General features: G+C 50.1%; 1 protein-coding gene across 2 annotated transcripts in view; it reads left to right on the forward strand.

Moving 5' to 3' along the window:
* CPNE5 (copine 5) overlaps positions 1 to 15,734 on the forward strand; it is a 90,179-nt gene that overhangs the window by 27,140 nt on the left and 47,305 nt on the right. For both annotated transcript variants that reach the window (XM_077904219.1, XM_077904220.1), the window contains exons 4-7: positions 10,174 to 10,277; positions 11,688 to 11,727; positions 11,916 to 11,992; positions 14,233 to 14,292. In XM_077904219.1, the coding sequence (XP_077760345.1) occupies positions 10,174 to 10,277; positions 11,688 to 11,727; positions 11,916 to 11,992; positions 14,233 to 14,292 (281 nt within the window). The remainder of the gene's footprint in view (positions 1 to 10,173; positions 10,278 to 11,687; positions 11,728 to 11,915; positions 11,993 to 14,232; positions 14,293 to 15,734) is intronic.

Consider the following 15,734-nt stretch of genomic DNA (forward strand, 5'->3'; position numbering starts at 1 on the left):
GGTTTGGCTGTATGTAGGAAAACAGGAATAAGGACTGGATAGGATATAGTCCAAGCTTCACTCACAATATTAATCTCTTATTGGCTAGTGACTACATCAACCCATACTGATTTGGAACCAGGCCAGGTAGCCTGGGTTCGAATCCTGTTTCTCCCGCCCTCCCCAGCTGTATGACCTCAGGCAAGTCACTGCCTCTCTCCGAGCCTTATCCTAGTTAATTTATCTGTAAAATGGGGGTAACCGTAGTGCTTCGTAAAGTTGTTATGAAGATTAAATGAGACAAAATGTGCCCCTTTAGGGCTATGTGAGGGTTATTCTCAGCTCTGCAGCAAACATTCCAGGTCACACTTCATGCACATTCCCTTCTGTCCTTCCCCTGGAGAAACAATGATTTGCTTTGTCTTAGCAGTGGGGAAATGCATCCCTGAGGGGCTAATCTAGGTGGCCTCCACTAAATAAATAATAGCAACAGAACTCTGGCTGGTAGGGGTCCTAGCTACCCCTCTCTACACCACCCTGGCTCTGGGCATGGCCATGGGCATTTGCGGGGAGTTGCAGATGGGTTGTGAGGAAGGAGGGAACCAGACTTTAGAAATCTAGAAGGAACAGAGAAAGCCTCTTTCCAGGCTGCCCTGCTTTGCACCTTCTCATGAGTAATCTGTGTGTCTGAGCCGGGTCCTCCCCTCCCCACCCTCACTAAGCAGCCTTCTTGGCGAAGGGTCCTTCTGCTTTACCTCTCCTGCTAGTGGCAGGAGATTGAATTTTCTTCTCCAGGTCTGGGTCTCTAAGCAAACTTTACACATTCTACTGCTTTTTTAAATGTTTATTTTTTTAATATTTTATTTATTTATTCATGAGAGAGAGAGAGAGAGAGAGAGAGAGAGGCAGAGACACAGGCAGAGGGAGAAGCAGGCTCCCTCCATGGAGCCCAATGTGCGACCCCCCCAGGACCCTGGGATCACATCCTGAGCCAAAGGCAGATGCTCAACCACTGAGCCACCCAGGTGTCCCAAGCTTTTTTTCTCTCTCTAACAAAGGCCTTAGGCATTATTGGACCCAACTTTGTGGAATGCCCACCAGGAGTGCAGAGCCTAGATCTTAAAGGAGTAGCTGCTTGTGTAAGAGCAAAGGGACAGTCCTGCATTTCCCCCTCTGTCTTGCCTGTGTGTGGATGTCTGGAGAGAAGCCACTTGGAGCTGGGGCCTCTTGGGCATGGAAGGTGAGCAGGAAGTGTTAGCAGTTACAGGCTGGGAGCATCTTAGACATAAGGCTGAGGTCAGAGACCTAGGAGAGCCACACTTCCTGGACGGACTGGGCCAGGGTTCAGGATTTGGGAAGGACCAGAGTGTAGAATCACTAATTTACAGAGTTTTTTTTTGTTTTTTTTTTATGTCCCAGGCTGCCTTCTAAGCACATTCCATAAATCAAATCATATAAGCCTCCCATAACCCGACAAAGTGTGTATAAATAAATTGGCGATCCTATTTTACAGAAGAGCAAACCGAAACATGGGGTGGGGGGGCAGTAAAAGGGATTTCTCCTAGGTCATACAGCCAATGGAGTAGCGAAGCTAGATTTGAACCCAGGAAGCCTGACCCCAGACTCTGTTCTATTCACTTCACTATTCACTGCTTCTCTGTACTTTTTTTATGTGGAAAACCATAACGATCTGTCTTTAAAGGTAGAATCGGTGGTTCTTTAATTTTTTGGAAGGCATGCTTTCCCTTTGAGAAACTGACGAAAACCATAGCTCCTCCACCCAGAAAATGCAGACATGTACAGACAGACATTTGCATTCGATTTCAGGGTGCCACACACCCACTTAGAGCTGATTGAAAGCCTCGGACTCTGACTCTAATCTGGTAGGTGTTCTCCACTAACTGGGCCTCATGCTGGCAGCTGTTTGGATGGGGCCGGGATGGCCGCTCTACAAAGTGGAGGAGGCTGGGGTGGGACCCCTGGTCCCTGGGAGTTTCCACGGGGCCCTTAGGTGGGACATCTGTGCTGAGACCCTGCATCCTAGAAGGCAGTCACAGGACATTGCGTATCTTGGCTGCATGAGCAGGGGTCATTGGTGTTAGGAACGTGACACGGTGTTCCAGCGGAAGGGAGTGGGGTGGGGACTGTTCTTGGTTTTATGTTCACTTGAGTTGGCAACTGTATGTGTATGAACATGTTTGCAAGAGAGAAAATAGATCAGTCATGGCCCCAGCAGGAGAGAGAGTTTACTTGGTTTAACTGAAGAGTTTCAAGGGAGTTCTTTCAAAAGTGTGGGTGAGGTTGAGGAAATCCACAGGCAAAAGTGGAGCACCAGGGCCCAGCAACAGCAGGGAGCTGCTCTCATGGGTGGTGGGAGGTGACAGTGCTACCGTCTGTGAGTGAGAGCCAGAGCATGGTCCTGGGAAAGGCAGCCCCTGCCTGAGCCATGGTGCCAAGGCTGGGCCAGCGTGGGAAGAAATACCCCAACCTCTCTCTCCACCCATCTTCCATCTGCTCGTGCCTCCCATTGGCCAACCCAACTGGAGGCCACAGGGAAGGGAACCAGGGTGATGGTATTCAAAGGGAGAAAGGCTCCCCCGGAGTGTACAGCAGCACAGAGAAGGAGCTGGGTGGGGTGGGGGCAGCAGCAGGAGACTCTCTGGCACAGAGAATTAGCCTCTGAATGGGTACAGGCCTAATTGCCAGCCCGTTACCCCGCTGCAGGTCAGGAGGCCCATGTCTTGGCAGAGGACGCCCCTCCTCTCTGGGCCTCACAGCTGGATGTAGAATGGGAAGACCTTACCTGCCTAACCTGGGTTCTCAATCCCAGCCCAGCAACGGCCCTTGTCTCAGGGCAGTTTGGCAGGACATTGCCCAGCCGCTCCCATAAATCTCAACATTCTATGTGTAGCAGAGCCCCTGGGAGCCATTTAATTTTGTCCTCAAAGAAGTTTCAAGTCTGCTTTCCCTTTGAGGGTCTCACTGGAACTGATGATATGTAATTAATGCCGCTTAATTGATATTCTTGGGGCTTAGTCATGGAGGTTTTAGGAGCCCTCGGGAGCATCTTTTGTGGCATGTCAGGAGCTTTTCCCATTGGTTTTTGTTGCCAGGGACGAGACGTGAGCTTTTGAGAGGGTGAATACCTAATTTCCAGGCTCATTTGTACTTTTTCTTTCTCTCTCCCCTACTGAGAAGCTGTGCCAGGCCTTGAGGTCAGGGAGGTCCCCCTTACCTTTCTGAGTACTCAGCCCCTTCCCCAATTTCACCTCATGCCCTAGCTAGTCTATGCTGGCCCCTCTAAGCCCCCCTGAGGCTGTCTGTATCAGGATTGCTTGGTAAAACAAAGATTTCGGGGTTTCTCTTCACCTTTGGTAATCAGAGAATTCCTGTGCCCACTGGTGTTGGGTGGCCTGTAGCCCCAGACCGTGAGCAACGTGAGGCACCACCTGCCATGCTCAGAGCCTGGAGTGTGGACAGAGGGGTTCAGAATGGACCGGAGGGAGGGACAGGCACTTTTGGGGAGCTGGAAGAGGGTTCGGGGCTGGTTCAGCTCCGATTATGGGTGGCAAAGGGTTAACCCACTCTCCCCTGCTTCGCTCCAAGCAGGATTTGCCATACAGCATTCAGGCTGTATGCTTTCCTGCACTTCCCACTGCTCTGCACTAATACCTCATCTGTCCAAGTCCCTTCAGGCTTGGAAACTGTAATTCTATGTGGAACGAAATGCAGCCAAATTGTTTGTTTTTTTTTTAAACATCAGTAAGGTTGTTTCCTGTGGTCATTAATAGGAGTATAAATTGGGCCTGACAAAGACCTGGTGGCTTCTTGAGTTTTCAAAATCCAAGATTTTTTTTTCGCCTTTGTTATCAGCCCAAGTAATGAAGGCTAGAAAACATCTCTAGTAAGTCCCTCGGTTGTAGATTTCACAGTTGCTCGTGCCAGGCGTGTGGTAATTACCCCTGCGTGCTGGAAATTCATCACTGCCCAGCCTGGCACGCCTGCCCCCTTCGCTCGCTAGATCTTGGGGGCCCGTGGAGTCCCTCTCCAAGTCCTGTTTCCAGGGGAACTCCATTTTCTCCTCTGGCAGAGATCAATCCCTAGGGAATTCCCCTCGATTGAAGCTTCAAGTGCCATTTTAAAAGCAGCGCTGTCATCTTCCCTAATGGGTGTTTTCCTTAAAGTCTGTGCCGAGAGAAGAGAGTCAGAGAAGAGAGACGGATGAGGAGGGAGGTGGCACAAATGCTGTTCTCCTTCTGGACCGGCGTCTATCTAAAATTCAGCCAGAGGGGTTTTTTTCAACCAGTTTTGGGGGAGCAGTACATTGAAGAGGAGATAGAGCCCTTTCGGAAAGGAGGACTCTCTCACAGGTACCTGGGTGTTTACCCAGAATAATTCTGCAAGAAAGCCATTAGGAGAAATTTTCTTTTTGTCTGAAGACTAGAGGTGTTAAGAATTAGAAAGAGCAGGGGCAGCCCGGGTGGCTCAGCTGTTTAGCGCCGCCTTCACCCGAGGGGTGTGATCCTGGGGACCCGGGATCGAGACCCGCGTAGGGCTCCCTTCATGGAGCCTGCTTCTCCCTCTGCCTGTGTCTCTGCCTCTCTCTGTGACTCTCAGGAATAAATAAATAAAATCTTAAAAAAAAAAAAAAAGAATTAGAAAGAGCAGAAGAGGAAAATGCAGGAATTCTCCTGGAACAAGGATGGATTATACATTGTAAGACTGTTATTGGATTTAGGGGATGTGATAGGAACCCAGTCTTGTTTAACTCAATGTATTCCACTATTGCCTTGTACACAGTAAGGCTTTTATAAATGCTTGTGAAGTAAATGTCGTCTTTGTTTCATTTTCATAGTACTTGATGAAGTGAGATGAAGTAAAAGTATAATGGGCTTGGATTACACCTGCCTGCATATAGGTCCCAGCTCTGCCTACCTGTGTGACCTTGGGCAAGTTACTTAACCTTTCTGATTCTCAGTGTCCTCACTTGGAAAATAGGTAGTGACTCACAGGGGTTTTTTGAGAATCGAATGAGATAATGAGCTGATCTAGTGAGCATTCAGCGGGGCTCAGTTAATGTTAGTTTTCTTTCTTCCTCTGTCAGCAGTTCTCAACTCCAACTGCATGTTAGGATCACTTAGGAAACAGAGAAAACAATTTTTCAGGCCCCACCCATTGAGATGGGGTTTCATTGGTCTGTGATGGGGCTTTGAGCATGGGTATTTTTAAATAGCTCCTGTTAAGGATACATTTTTTTAAGGTAAAATCATGATTCCCATGCAAATATAAAATGAACGCATGGTAAAGATTTATTTAACTCGTTTATTAAATGAGGGAACCAGTAAGATGTTACAGTTGGTTCAGATGACTCAACACATACTGTTGACCCTTGAGCAACACAGGTTTGAACTGTGCAGGTCCACTTATATGCAGATTTTTTCAATAAATACAGTGCAATACTGCAAATGTATTTTCTTTATGACTTTCTGAATAACATTTTCTTTTTCCTAGCTTACTTTATTATAAGAATACAGTATGTAATACATATACCATACAAAATCTTTGTTGACTTTTTGTTACTGGTAGGGCTTCCGGTCAACAGTAGGCTTATTAGTTAAGTTTTGGGGGAGTCAAAAGTTATACATGGATTTTGGACAGTGTGTAGAGGTCAGCTCCCCTAACCCTGGCATTGTTCACCAAGGGTCAGCTGTATACAGGCAATCAGGAATGCTGAAATTAATTTATAAATAGATGCAAAATTGGTCAGTATCGACAGGGATAATAATCAAATAATTGCACAGTGTTGAACAAAATGTATTTACATTTCTACAGTTAAGAATCATTTGCATGGATCCCTGGGTGGCGCAGCGGTTTAGCGCCTGCCTTTGGCCCAGGGCGCGATCCTGGAGACCCGGGATCGAGTCCCACGTCGGGCTCCCGGTGCATGGAGCCTGCTTCTCCCTCTGCCTGTGTCTCTGCCTCTCTCTCTCTCTCTCTCTCCCTATGTCTATCATAAATAAATAAATAAATACATCTTTAAAAAAAAAAAAAGAATCATTTGCATTACTCTGTGCTTCCTGAAATTCACAGTTGTAAAGTAGCTCAACAATAATGAAAGATGCAGATCAGGGCAGCCCAGGTGGGCCAGTGGTTTAGCGCTGCCTTCAGCTCAGGGCGTGATCCTGGAGACCTGGGAGGGATCGGGATCGAGTCCCACATTGGGCTCCCCGCATGGAGCCTGCTTTTCCCTCTGCCTGTGTCTGCCTCTCTCTCTGTGTGTCTCTCAAGAATAAATAAATAAAATCTCTAAAAAAAAAAAAAAAAAAAAAAAAAAGGTGCAGATCTCTAAGCAGTCAGATACCTGGACCAGTACCTGAAACAGGACACCCAGTAATCTGCTTTTGTGTTGATCTCAGTATCTTTCACACTTCCCAGTGCTTCTGGCATGCAGCCAGGGGACACCTTGCTGTGGAGGTTTGTCTATAGCTCTGTTAGTCCTGCTGTCACACTGTATGGTAGTTATTGTTTATGAATTGTCCCACCAATGACAAGTCCAAGTCCTTAGGTAAAGGATTCATGTTTTTTTTTAATATAAAGATTTTATTTATTTATTCAGGAAAGACACAGAGAGAGGCAGAGACACGGGCAGAGGGAGAAGCAGGCTTCCTGTGGGGAGCCCGATGTGGGACTTGATCCCAGGACTCCGGGATCACGCCCTGAGCCAAGGCAGACGCTCAGCCACTGAGCCAGCCAGGGGTCCCAAGGGTTCATGTTCTGTTTACATTTGTAGCTCAGCACCCAGCACGTGCTATAATATAGCCTATATTTTAGCTATAATAAGGGCTGAAAAACTGTCGAATCAGTAATTGAGTTGGATGCTACCTCTAAGAAGTAAGTAGGATACATAGTAGTATCTTCCTGTCTTTTGATGAGGAACCTAAAGCTTTCTCCAATCAAGTCTCACAATTAGCTTTTGATAAGCTTGGGACTCAAACTTGCTCATCCATTTCCTCATTCCACCTTGCTTCATTCAACAGTTCCTGAGTAACTACTGTGGACCTGTCACTGGGAGCAGTGACCAGCCTTTGTCCTCACTAGGGACCTCACATATAGCACAACGTGGCTTAGAAAGCATGGCCCAGGATGCCTAGATTGTGACTTGCACTCAGCAATTATTAGTTGTGTAACCCCAGACAGATGACTTAGCTTTTCTGTTCCTTTATTTTCCCATCTGTAAAATGGAGAAGCCTACCATAAAAGGACTAAAGATAAATATGGTGCAAAATGCATCACACAGTTCCTGGTGCTATATAATCATTTGTGACCATGAGCCTGTGACTCTATTAAATAGTGGAGGGTCCTGGGCTGCAAAGATGGGGAGACCTCAGATCCTCTGCTGTTTGAGAAGCTCTATCTAGAGGGGTGGGAAGAGCTTTGGTATATCATTATTAGGGGACATGGTAAGTGGACCACAGGGCTGCCAGGCGGATTAAGGAGGCACAGGGGAGGGGCCAGGAGTCCGAGAGCAGGACTTCTGGGGAGCTGAGTCTTCAAGTATTAGCGATGTTCCCACTGAGCAGACTCACAAAGAAGCTGCTGCAGGGGTTAAGGTCAGAAAATGGTGAGCTCTGACTGAGGCCACAGTAGAGGAAGCAGGGTTAGGGGAATAGAAGACAGATTCAGTTGGTGGAATTGATAGGGAATGAGAGCAAGAAGGTGCTAAAACTTTTTTTTTTTTTTAAGATTTTTAAACATTTATTCATGAGAGATACAGAGAGAGGCAGAGACATAGGCTGAGGGAGAAGCAGGCTCCCTTTGAGGAGCCTGATGTGGGACTCGATCCCAGGACCCTGGGATCACGCCCTGAACAAAAGGACCCTGGGATCACGCCCTGAATAACCACTGAGCCACCCAGCGTCCCAAGAAGGTGCCAAATCTGTTGTTCTCAGATGACCTTACACTGGCTTGGGTGGAAGGTTCTCTCTGCAGCTTTCTAACTTAATTCAAGGTACCAGTGAGTGCTGAGCTAAGTCCCAGATAACTGGGCCTTGCTCACCACACAGGAGAGGGGCCCATGCATTTTTCTGGGCTGCAGAGCCCCATTAAGGAAGACTAGTACTCAGGATCAATTTTTTATTTTGGCAATTACTGCCCAAGTTGAAAAAACGTGTTTTTGTATTCAGAAATATTCAGTTTGTTTAAAATATTTATCATTCACCTGTCTATCTTGCTCACTTTGTAGAGTATCACGCCTTCTCTTCATGGAGCATATAAGTGCAGTGCTTTTACACTTTATCTTTTAATAAAAGTCTCTTGTCCCTTCTTTGAAATAAAATCTCACCAAAAATGTCCAGTGTGTTGAACAGATATAAGAAAAATAAACCAGATAAGAGAGAGCTGTTTTAATGGAACTGATGGCCAGGAACCATGTCCCACTGCCCTCCTCCACAGCGTGGGGAGATCCCGAGGAGCTCAGAGCCACGTGTACCACAATCGAGCACCTTGGTTTGAGGGAGGTCCCTACACCAGTAGCACATTTTGAGAGATGCAGATTCTCAGACTTCACCCTAAATCTGTTGAATCAGAACAATTGGGAGTGAGGCCTATAATCTGTCATTTTTGTTTTAATTGTATTTATTTATTAATGAGAGGCACACAGAGAGAGGCAGAGACATAGCAGAGGGAGAAACAGGCTCCCTGTGGGGAGCCTGATGTGGGACTTGATCCCAGGATCCTGGGATCATGACCTGAACCGAAGGCAGATGCTCAACCACTGAGCCACTCAGACGCCTCACACAATCTATCTTTTAACAAACCCTCCAAGTGATCCTGATGCCCACACATAGGAGTGACTTGCCTTAAGTCATTTAGGGAGTTTAACGGGACTCAACTATCAAGTGTCTAACGTTTGTAAAATTCTAGAGGATATGCTGCAGGGGATACCAAGAGAGTTAAGTCAATGTATTAGCTATCTGTTGCTGTGTAACAAATTAGCCCAGAGCTGAGCAACTTAAATAACAGATAATGTATCATGAATCTGAGTGCAGCTTTGTGGGGTCCTCTACCTCGGGGTCTCCCAGGCTGTAGTCAAAGTGCTGGCCAGGGCCTCAGTCATCTCATCTCTAGCTTCTGCTTGGCCGGGCCCCTTCTGATTTCACTCAGTAGTTGTTGATAAGATTCAGATTCTTATAGGCCAGTTGCCTGACAGCCTGCTTCCTCACTGGCTGTTGGCCCAAGGCTGCCCTCAGTCCCTAGTTACACAGTCCTCTCCAAAGGGCAGCTGGCTTCCTCGAAGTGAGCAAGCAAAAGAGAGTGAGAAAGGGTCCCCACGACCAAAGTCATAGTAGTTTATAACATAATTCGAGGAGTAGCTTGTGCTCTGTTCTATTCATTAGTAGTGAGCCATGAAGTCTAGCCTGCCTTCAAGGGGAAGGGATTGCATAAGGGCAGGAAATGGACCTATTAAAAGATCCCACAATCCCTTCTTCTGCCCTTTCATTTACAATTGTGACGTCAGATAAGTACCTGCCTAACTGTGGAATTGGTCAGAGAAGGACAGTGGTCAACCACCATAAGTTCAATGGTGGTTCAGAGAGGGGAAGAATCAGGAAGGCTTCTTGGAGGAGGCAGCATTAACAAAGGATTTTGAAGAAATGGAGGACATGCCACTGGCAGAAAAGGGAAGGCCAAGTGGAGGACAGAGCATAGGCAAAGATAGCTGAGATGGGAAAGTGAAGGTATCCAGGTATCAAAGCCTTCCGACCTGGGGGTGTCTGGGTAGCTCAGTGGGTTCAGTGTCTGCCTTCAGCTCAGGTCATGATCCTGGGGTCCTGGGATCGAGCCCTGCATCCTCAGATTCCCTGTTCAGTGGGGAACCTGTTTCTCCCTCTCTCTCTCTCTGTCCCTCCCCCTGCTTGTGCTCTTTCTCTCTCTCTCTCTCAAATAAAAAAGTAAAATATTTAAAAATAAACAAGTACAACCTTATGACTTGGTTGGAGCCTAGACAGATGTAGGGAGAATAAAGCTGATGCCCGAGTTTTGGAGCCACAGCATGGATGGTTTCCATTATTAGATGGAGGAGGGACCAGAAGGCACACTAGTTACCAGGGCCAAGACAGAGGGACTCCAAGCTCTGTGCTCTTCCCTCGCCCCACCAGCCTGGCCCTGAGGTCCACACCCCATTTTCTCTTGTAGTTCGGACGCACTGAAGTCATCGACAACACACTCAATCCTGACTTTGTGCGCAAGTTCATCGTGGATTACTTCTTTGAGGAGAAGCAGAACCTCCGTTTCGACCTGTAAGTGGAAGCTGATGCTGAGGATGGGGCTGTAGGAGGATCCACCAATGGGAGGAGGACTGTAGGACCTGAGGGTGGCAGTAGTTCCTTTTACCAGGGAAGGAGGGGGGCATGTGACATGAGAGGGAGCTCAGGATTGGCCTGGGATAAAAATGAAAATTAGCTGAAGTCCAGGCCTACCCTCATCAGGAGTTGGAAAAGAGGTGGGGAGAGAGAAGAGAGGCTCCCCACCATTTGTCTCAGTGAAGTAAGTGTGCGAGGGTGCTGAGCGGGCCTCCTGATTCAGGGGACTAGCTGAGGACTGATCTTGGGGGCAGCTCTAACTGTACCTCTGGGGAGCCTTTTTCTGCCCAGGTGATGGGGAGGTCCCCACTGACCTCTCCCTCTGTCCGAGCTTATTCTGGGAGAGGGTGCCCTCCAGTCTCCCTTCCTGCAGAGATAGCCTGACTGATGGGGCTCAGGGCATGTGCGTGTCTCACAAAGGTACAGCGTGCCCCTCTGTTCAGGTTAAAGATGATGATGGGATTTCAGTCTGGTGAGCAGGTGGGGGAGCATTGCTTTGTTGTTTTTCCAAGGCATGGGGTAGTTAGAAGGGACCGTATCCCAGAGAGTTGTGGACAGAGTGGGCCACACGGGGCTTTGCGGCTTGCAGGAGCAGAGGGAAAAATGCAGTGGAAGGAAATGACTTTGGAGGGACCGATGGATGGAGGACTTGCAGCCCACCGTAGAGAAGTTACCATTTGGGGACATTTTGGAGAGTGAAAGTGCTAGAGCAGGGGTCATGCAAGACTGCCTGCCCCTCAGCAGGAGGCATCTGGGCCTGGGTGGCCAGTTGTTGGGGGGCGGGGTGCTGCTGGAAACAGGGCTGTAAGTGTGGCTCCAGGTGAGCAGCTCCCGGGTAAAGGGAGGTGCCCAGCTGCAGGTGGAAGAGGTGAAGGTGTGAATGCCTCCCTCGTTCTTGAGTGGCGGGGCCCAAGGTCAGGCTGAGCAGGCCTGGGCCAGGTGAAACAATCTGGGAAGGTCAGAGGCAAGGTACTGAGCTCCAGGGGCACCTAGCCTTAGCTGGGCAGATAGGAGAACAGGCAGTGAAGGGCCAGGTGGCTCAGCCGCCTGAGAACCAGCCAGGGTTGCAGAGCAAGTTTATTTTACTTTTTGTCTTTGATGGGGTATAGCATATACATGGTGAAGTACACACATCTTAAGAGTCCATCCTGAGATGCATTTTTGTATCTGTTTACACTCATGTAACCATTACCCAGATCAAGAGATAGAATATGTCCAGCAGCCTGCAAGGTGCCCGCGTGTGCCTCCCAGCCATCACTCCCAGAAATATCCACTGTGTCAGAGCCTGTATTTTGGGGTGTAGGGGTCCTGATCCAGCTGTCTTTACCATCTCTGTATTCCATGCAGATACGACGTTGACTCGAAGAGCCCTGATTTATCCAAACACGTGAGTCCTGCCAGATTCTGCAGTGCTCTTCAGTGTCAGAGTCCGGCTCAGCACCGCGCTGTGACATGGACCGTGTGTCTGATGCTGCTTCTGGTTGTTTCGGAGCCCACTCACTTCTAGGCGTGGGGTGATGGGGAAGTGGAGTGGCTGTGAGCAGAGCAGGTGGTGACACGGGCTTTTTTCTGCAGGATTTCCTGGGCCAGGCCTTCTGCACCCTTGGAGAGATCGTGGGGTCCCCTGGGAGCCGCCTGGAGAAGCCCCTCACGTAAGTGTAGGGGGGAGTGGGGCCTGTCTGGGTCACTTCCGCAGGGATGGGCCAACCTCCTGCCCACCCTTAGCTCAGGGCAGGGCCACAGCCACCAGCCAGTCATACAGGATGATTAGGAGGAGACCCTGGGCCTTTAACCCAGTTAACTTGGAAGGACCCAAGTTTAGTTATCTGAGCCCCATGTTCCTGGGATGGCCTGAGACACTATCCACGCATCTACTCTTACCTCTCACCCTTGCCAAAGTATAGGGGAAGAAATCGAAGCCCAGAGAGGGGAAAGTGACTTGTCCAAGGCCACACAGCTAGGCAGTAGGAGTGCTGGGATTTGAATTCGGGGTTCTCCTCACATAGCATATGCCTCCAGTTGTTCGCCCCTTATTGTAGGCCCGAAGTGGGTATGGTGAGGTCCTCCTCATCTCACCCTCAACTCCCACCCCCTCTGGACCCAACAACCTGCATTATAGGGCTGCAAGTGCTTTTTGGGGAAAGCTATTACTCTGGGCAGGCTCTGGGATGAGGAATCCCCAGGGTTCTTATGGTGGAACCTGCGGGCAGCTGCAGGGACTGGCCAGGGCTGGCTGGGTAGCAGGGATGCCCTCTCTTGTCCCTCTTTCTCAGGAAGCCCTAGGGGCAGAACCCAGACAAGAGGAGCCTACGGACTGGGACAAGCATCCTGGCCACATGGCAGGGTGGGCAGGAAGGGGGGGAATGTCAGGCTGGGCTGGGCATCAGCCCCCTGCTTGCTTCTGCCAAATTTGCGCTGGATGCTGCCCCCTCACGGTGATCAATAAGTGCAGAATGTGTTACTGTGGGGCAGGGGCATCTCTCTCCCAGGCCCTTGTCTCTGACCCCAACTAACTGTATGGCAACCCCAGAAAGGCCTCTCTGTTCCTAAAAAGATCTCCTCTGGCTTCACAGAGAATGATATTACTATCATTTATTCAGAATAAGAAACAGGGGCACCTGAGTGGCTCAGTGGTTGAGCTTCTGCCTTTGACTCAGGTCATGATCCTGGGGTCCTGGGATTGAGTCCCACATCAGGCTCCTCAAAGGGAGACTGCTTCTTCCTCTGCCTATGTCTCTGACTGACTCTGCATCTCTCATGAATAAATAAATAAACTATTTAAAAATAAATAAATAAATAAATAAATAAATAGGAAACAAACCCAGGTTTGGAAGGCTCTGAAGTTTGTTTTTTAGGGCTCTGAAGTTTTTTTTTTTTTAATTTTTATTTATTTATGATAGTCACAGAGAGAGAGAGAGAGAGAGAGAGAGAGGCAGAGACGCAGGCAGAGGGAGAAGCAGGCTCCATGCACCGGGAGCCCGACGTGGGATTCGATCCCAGGTCTCCAGGATCGCGCCCTGGGCCAAAGGCAGGCGCCAAACCGCTGCGCCACCCAGGGATCCCCGGCTCTGAAGTTTATAATAATTTGGGGTCCCCAGAGTGAGTGTGTGTCTGTCCCTCTCAGCAACTACCTGCCTGGGTCAGAAGCCCAGTTGTCATTTGCATCTGTTTCCTCCCTGCTGTCACCTGGCCCATCTCTGGTGGACAGGCATACGTTCTGGGGGAGACTGAGGAAGACTTCCACGGGAGGCAGCTGGGGAGGCGAACCTTGGGGGGCAAGCAGGATCTTGGAGATGACGGGCTGGTGAAGGAGGGGGACTTGTTTCCCCCACTAAAAATGTCATGTGTCTCAGTCTCATCGTCTCCCTGGCTAGACCCTTGCACAACAGCACCCTCTTTCACTGGGCATCTGTTCTGGGCCAAACTGCCATCAGCTTCTCTGATCTCCTGTTATTCTCTCAGCAGCCTCTCCATTTCACAGTCTAGCCAGTGAGGCTCGAAGAGGTAGAGCAATGGTTCTCAAACTGTAGCAGCCTTCAGCATCATCTGGAGGGCTTGTTAAAGCACAGATTGCTACCCCCACCCCATGTCTGATCCAGTAAGTCTGGGGTGGGACCTGAGAATTTATGTTTCTAACACATTCCCAGAGGATGCCGACAGGTGGGGGTCCTAGACCACACTTTGAGAACCCCTGAGGTACAGTCACCCAGTGCTTGACAACAAGGTTTGGGAGGAAGATCTCTCCTTTCTCTGGCCTGTGGCTTTTGGTCCTGGTTTGATGTTTGATCCAGAATAGATACCTGTCTCCAAGAATTCCGAGGCCAAGGACTGTGGCCTCTCGGGGCGGGGATGCTTAGCTCAAGGCATGCTCTCTCTTCGTCTCTCTCTACAGGATAGGAGCATTCAGCCTGAACTCCAGGACAGGCAAGCCCATGCCAGCTGTGTCCAACGGGTAGGTCAGCAGACGTCTCTGGCTCTGGAGTCCTCAGACATCCAGCCAGCTCTGCAGAGGGGGCCTCAGAGTTCAGGCCTGCTCCCTGCTCCCACCCTGTGCGTTCAGCCCGGGTCATGGGGGGGCACAAGGGGCCACTCTGCAGCCGGCCCCTCCCCCACCCGGCCCGAGCTCCAGCATCCCCAGCCCCTGTGGCTCATGGGACTTTGGGGAACAGGGTGGGCATCTGCCTCCAGTGGTCAGCAGGGGCTGGACACTCCTTCCTCCCTCCCTGGCCTAGTTTCTTCTGCCTCCCACCTCTCGCCTTCTCCCCTCCCCCCCTTCTGTTTATCTCCTTACCCTACTTCCCCTCCATTGCTTCCACGGCTGGATGTCAGCTTCCTCATGGAGGAGATTCTGCTAAATCCTCACTTTTTGTGTTTGCTCACCGGCTGTGGTGAGCCAGCCTCACTCCCCTGGCTTCCACCCTGACCATCTGCTTGTGGCTGGCCTCCAGCAACTCTGTGCCACAAAGATCCTCCTTCCCTCCTACCCCCCTTTGCTGGTTGGAGGGAGTGTCCTCCCCTGAGAGGGGTGTGGGGTGGGGCAGAATAGGGAATATCTGCCCTGGTCGGGGGCAGCCCCAGGGGCCTCACATTAAGAAGCATTTTGGCTGAATAAGCAAAGCTCTTCTGGCCTTGCTGAGAACTCCTAGGAGCCCGGGTCCCAGCAGCTGGACTGGCCCCCAGGGCTCCTGAATATGGGAAAGGGGCCTCTGGGGACCCGGGTGCTCACAGCCCAGGAAGGGTGTGGATGCTCATTTACTAGGGGAGTAAGGAAGCAGCAGTTGGAGAGGGAGCTGGAGTCCGGGAGAGAGGCAGAGAGAGAGGGCAGAAAGGTGGAGAGAGAAAAAGGAGGGCCAAGTGAGCGGGTGGGAGTGGGTTGGTCTAGAGGGGAAGGAAGGGAAGAGGGGCCCTAGGCAGAGGGGGAACAGATGGAGAAATACTGGCGGAGGAGGCTGGTGTGAGGATTCTTCTCTCTGGTCAAACAAATCATATCTCTATGCCCAAGGAGAGCTGGACCAGGGCTGGGGCCCCTGTGCTCAGCTGCCATGGCTAGGGGGACAAGCCGCAGGCCCTGCCACCTGGCTGTGGCAGGGGAACCTCTAAGTGTGGCCCCCGCTCTACTCACCTGATCCGGAGAGATCTGGGCTGGCTCAGCCTCTGGGGCCAGCTCCCCTGCCTCCTGTACTTGAGAGCCTCTCCCTCCAAAAGCTGGCACTGGGGAGAGCTCCATCAGTGGTTCTCAAAGTGTGTTCTGCAAACAGCATGCTGGGAGCCTCAAGGCTGCCTAGGTGTGGGGCTGGATTTTATCCACTTTGTGAACTTATGAAGGAAAGGAGGCAGGGAGGAAACTATGCTCCTTGGGGACCTTTTCTGTGCCTCGAACGTGTGTATGCACAT

This window comes from Canis aureus, chromosome 7 (assembly GCF_053574225.1).
Source record: "Canis aureus isolate CA01 chromosome 7, VMU_Caureus_v.1.0, whole genome shotgun sequence".
Taxonomy (NCBI): domain Eukaryota; kingdom Metazoa; phylum Chordata; class Mammalia; order Carnivora; family Canidae; genus Canis; species Canis aureus.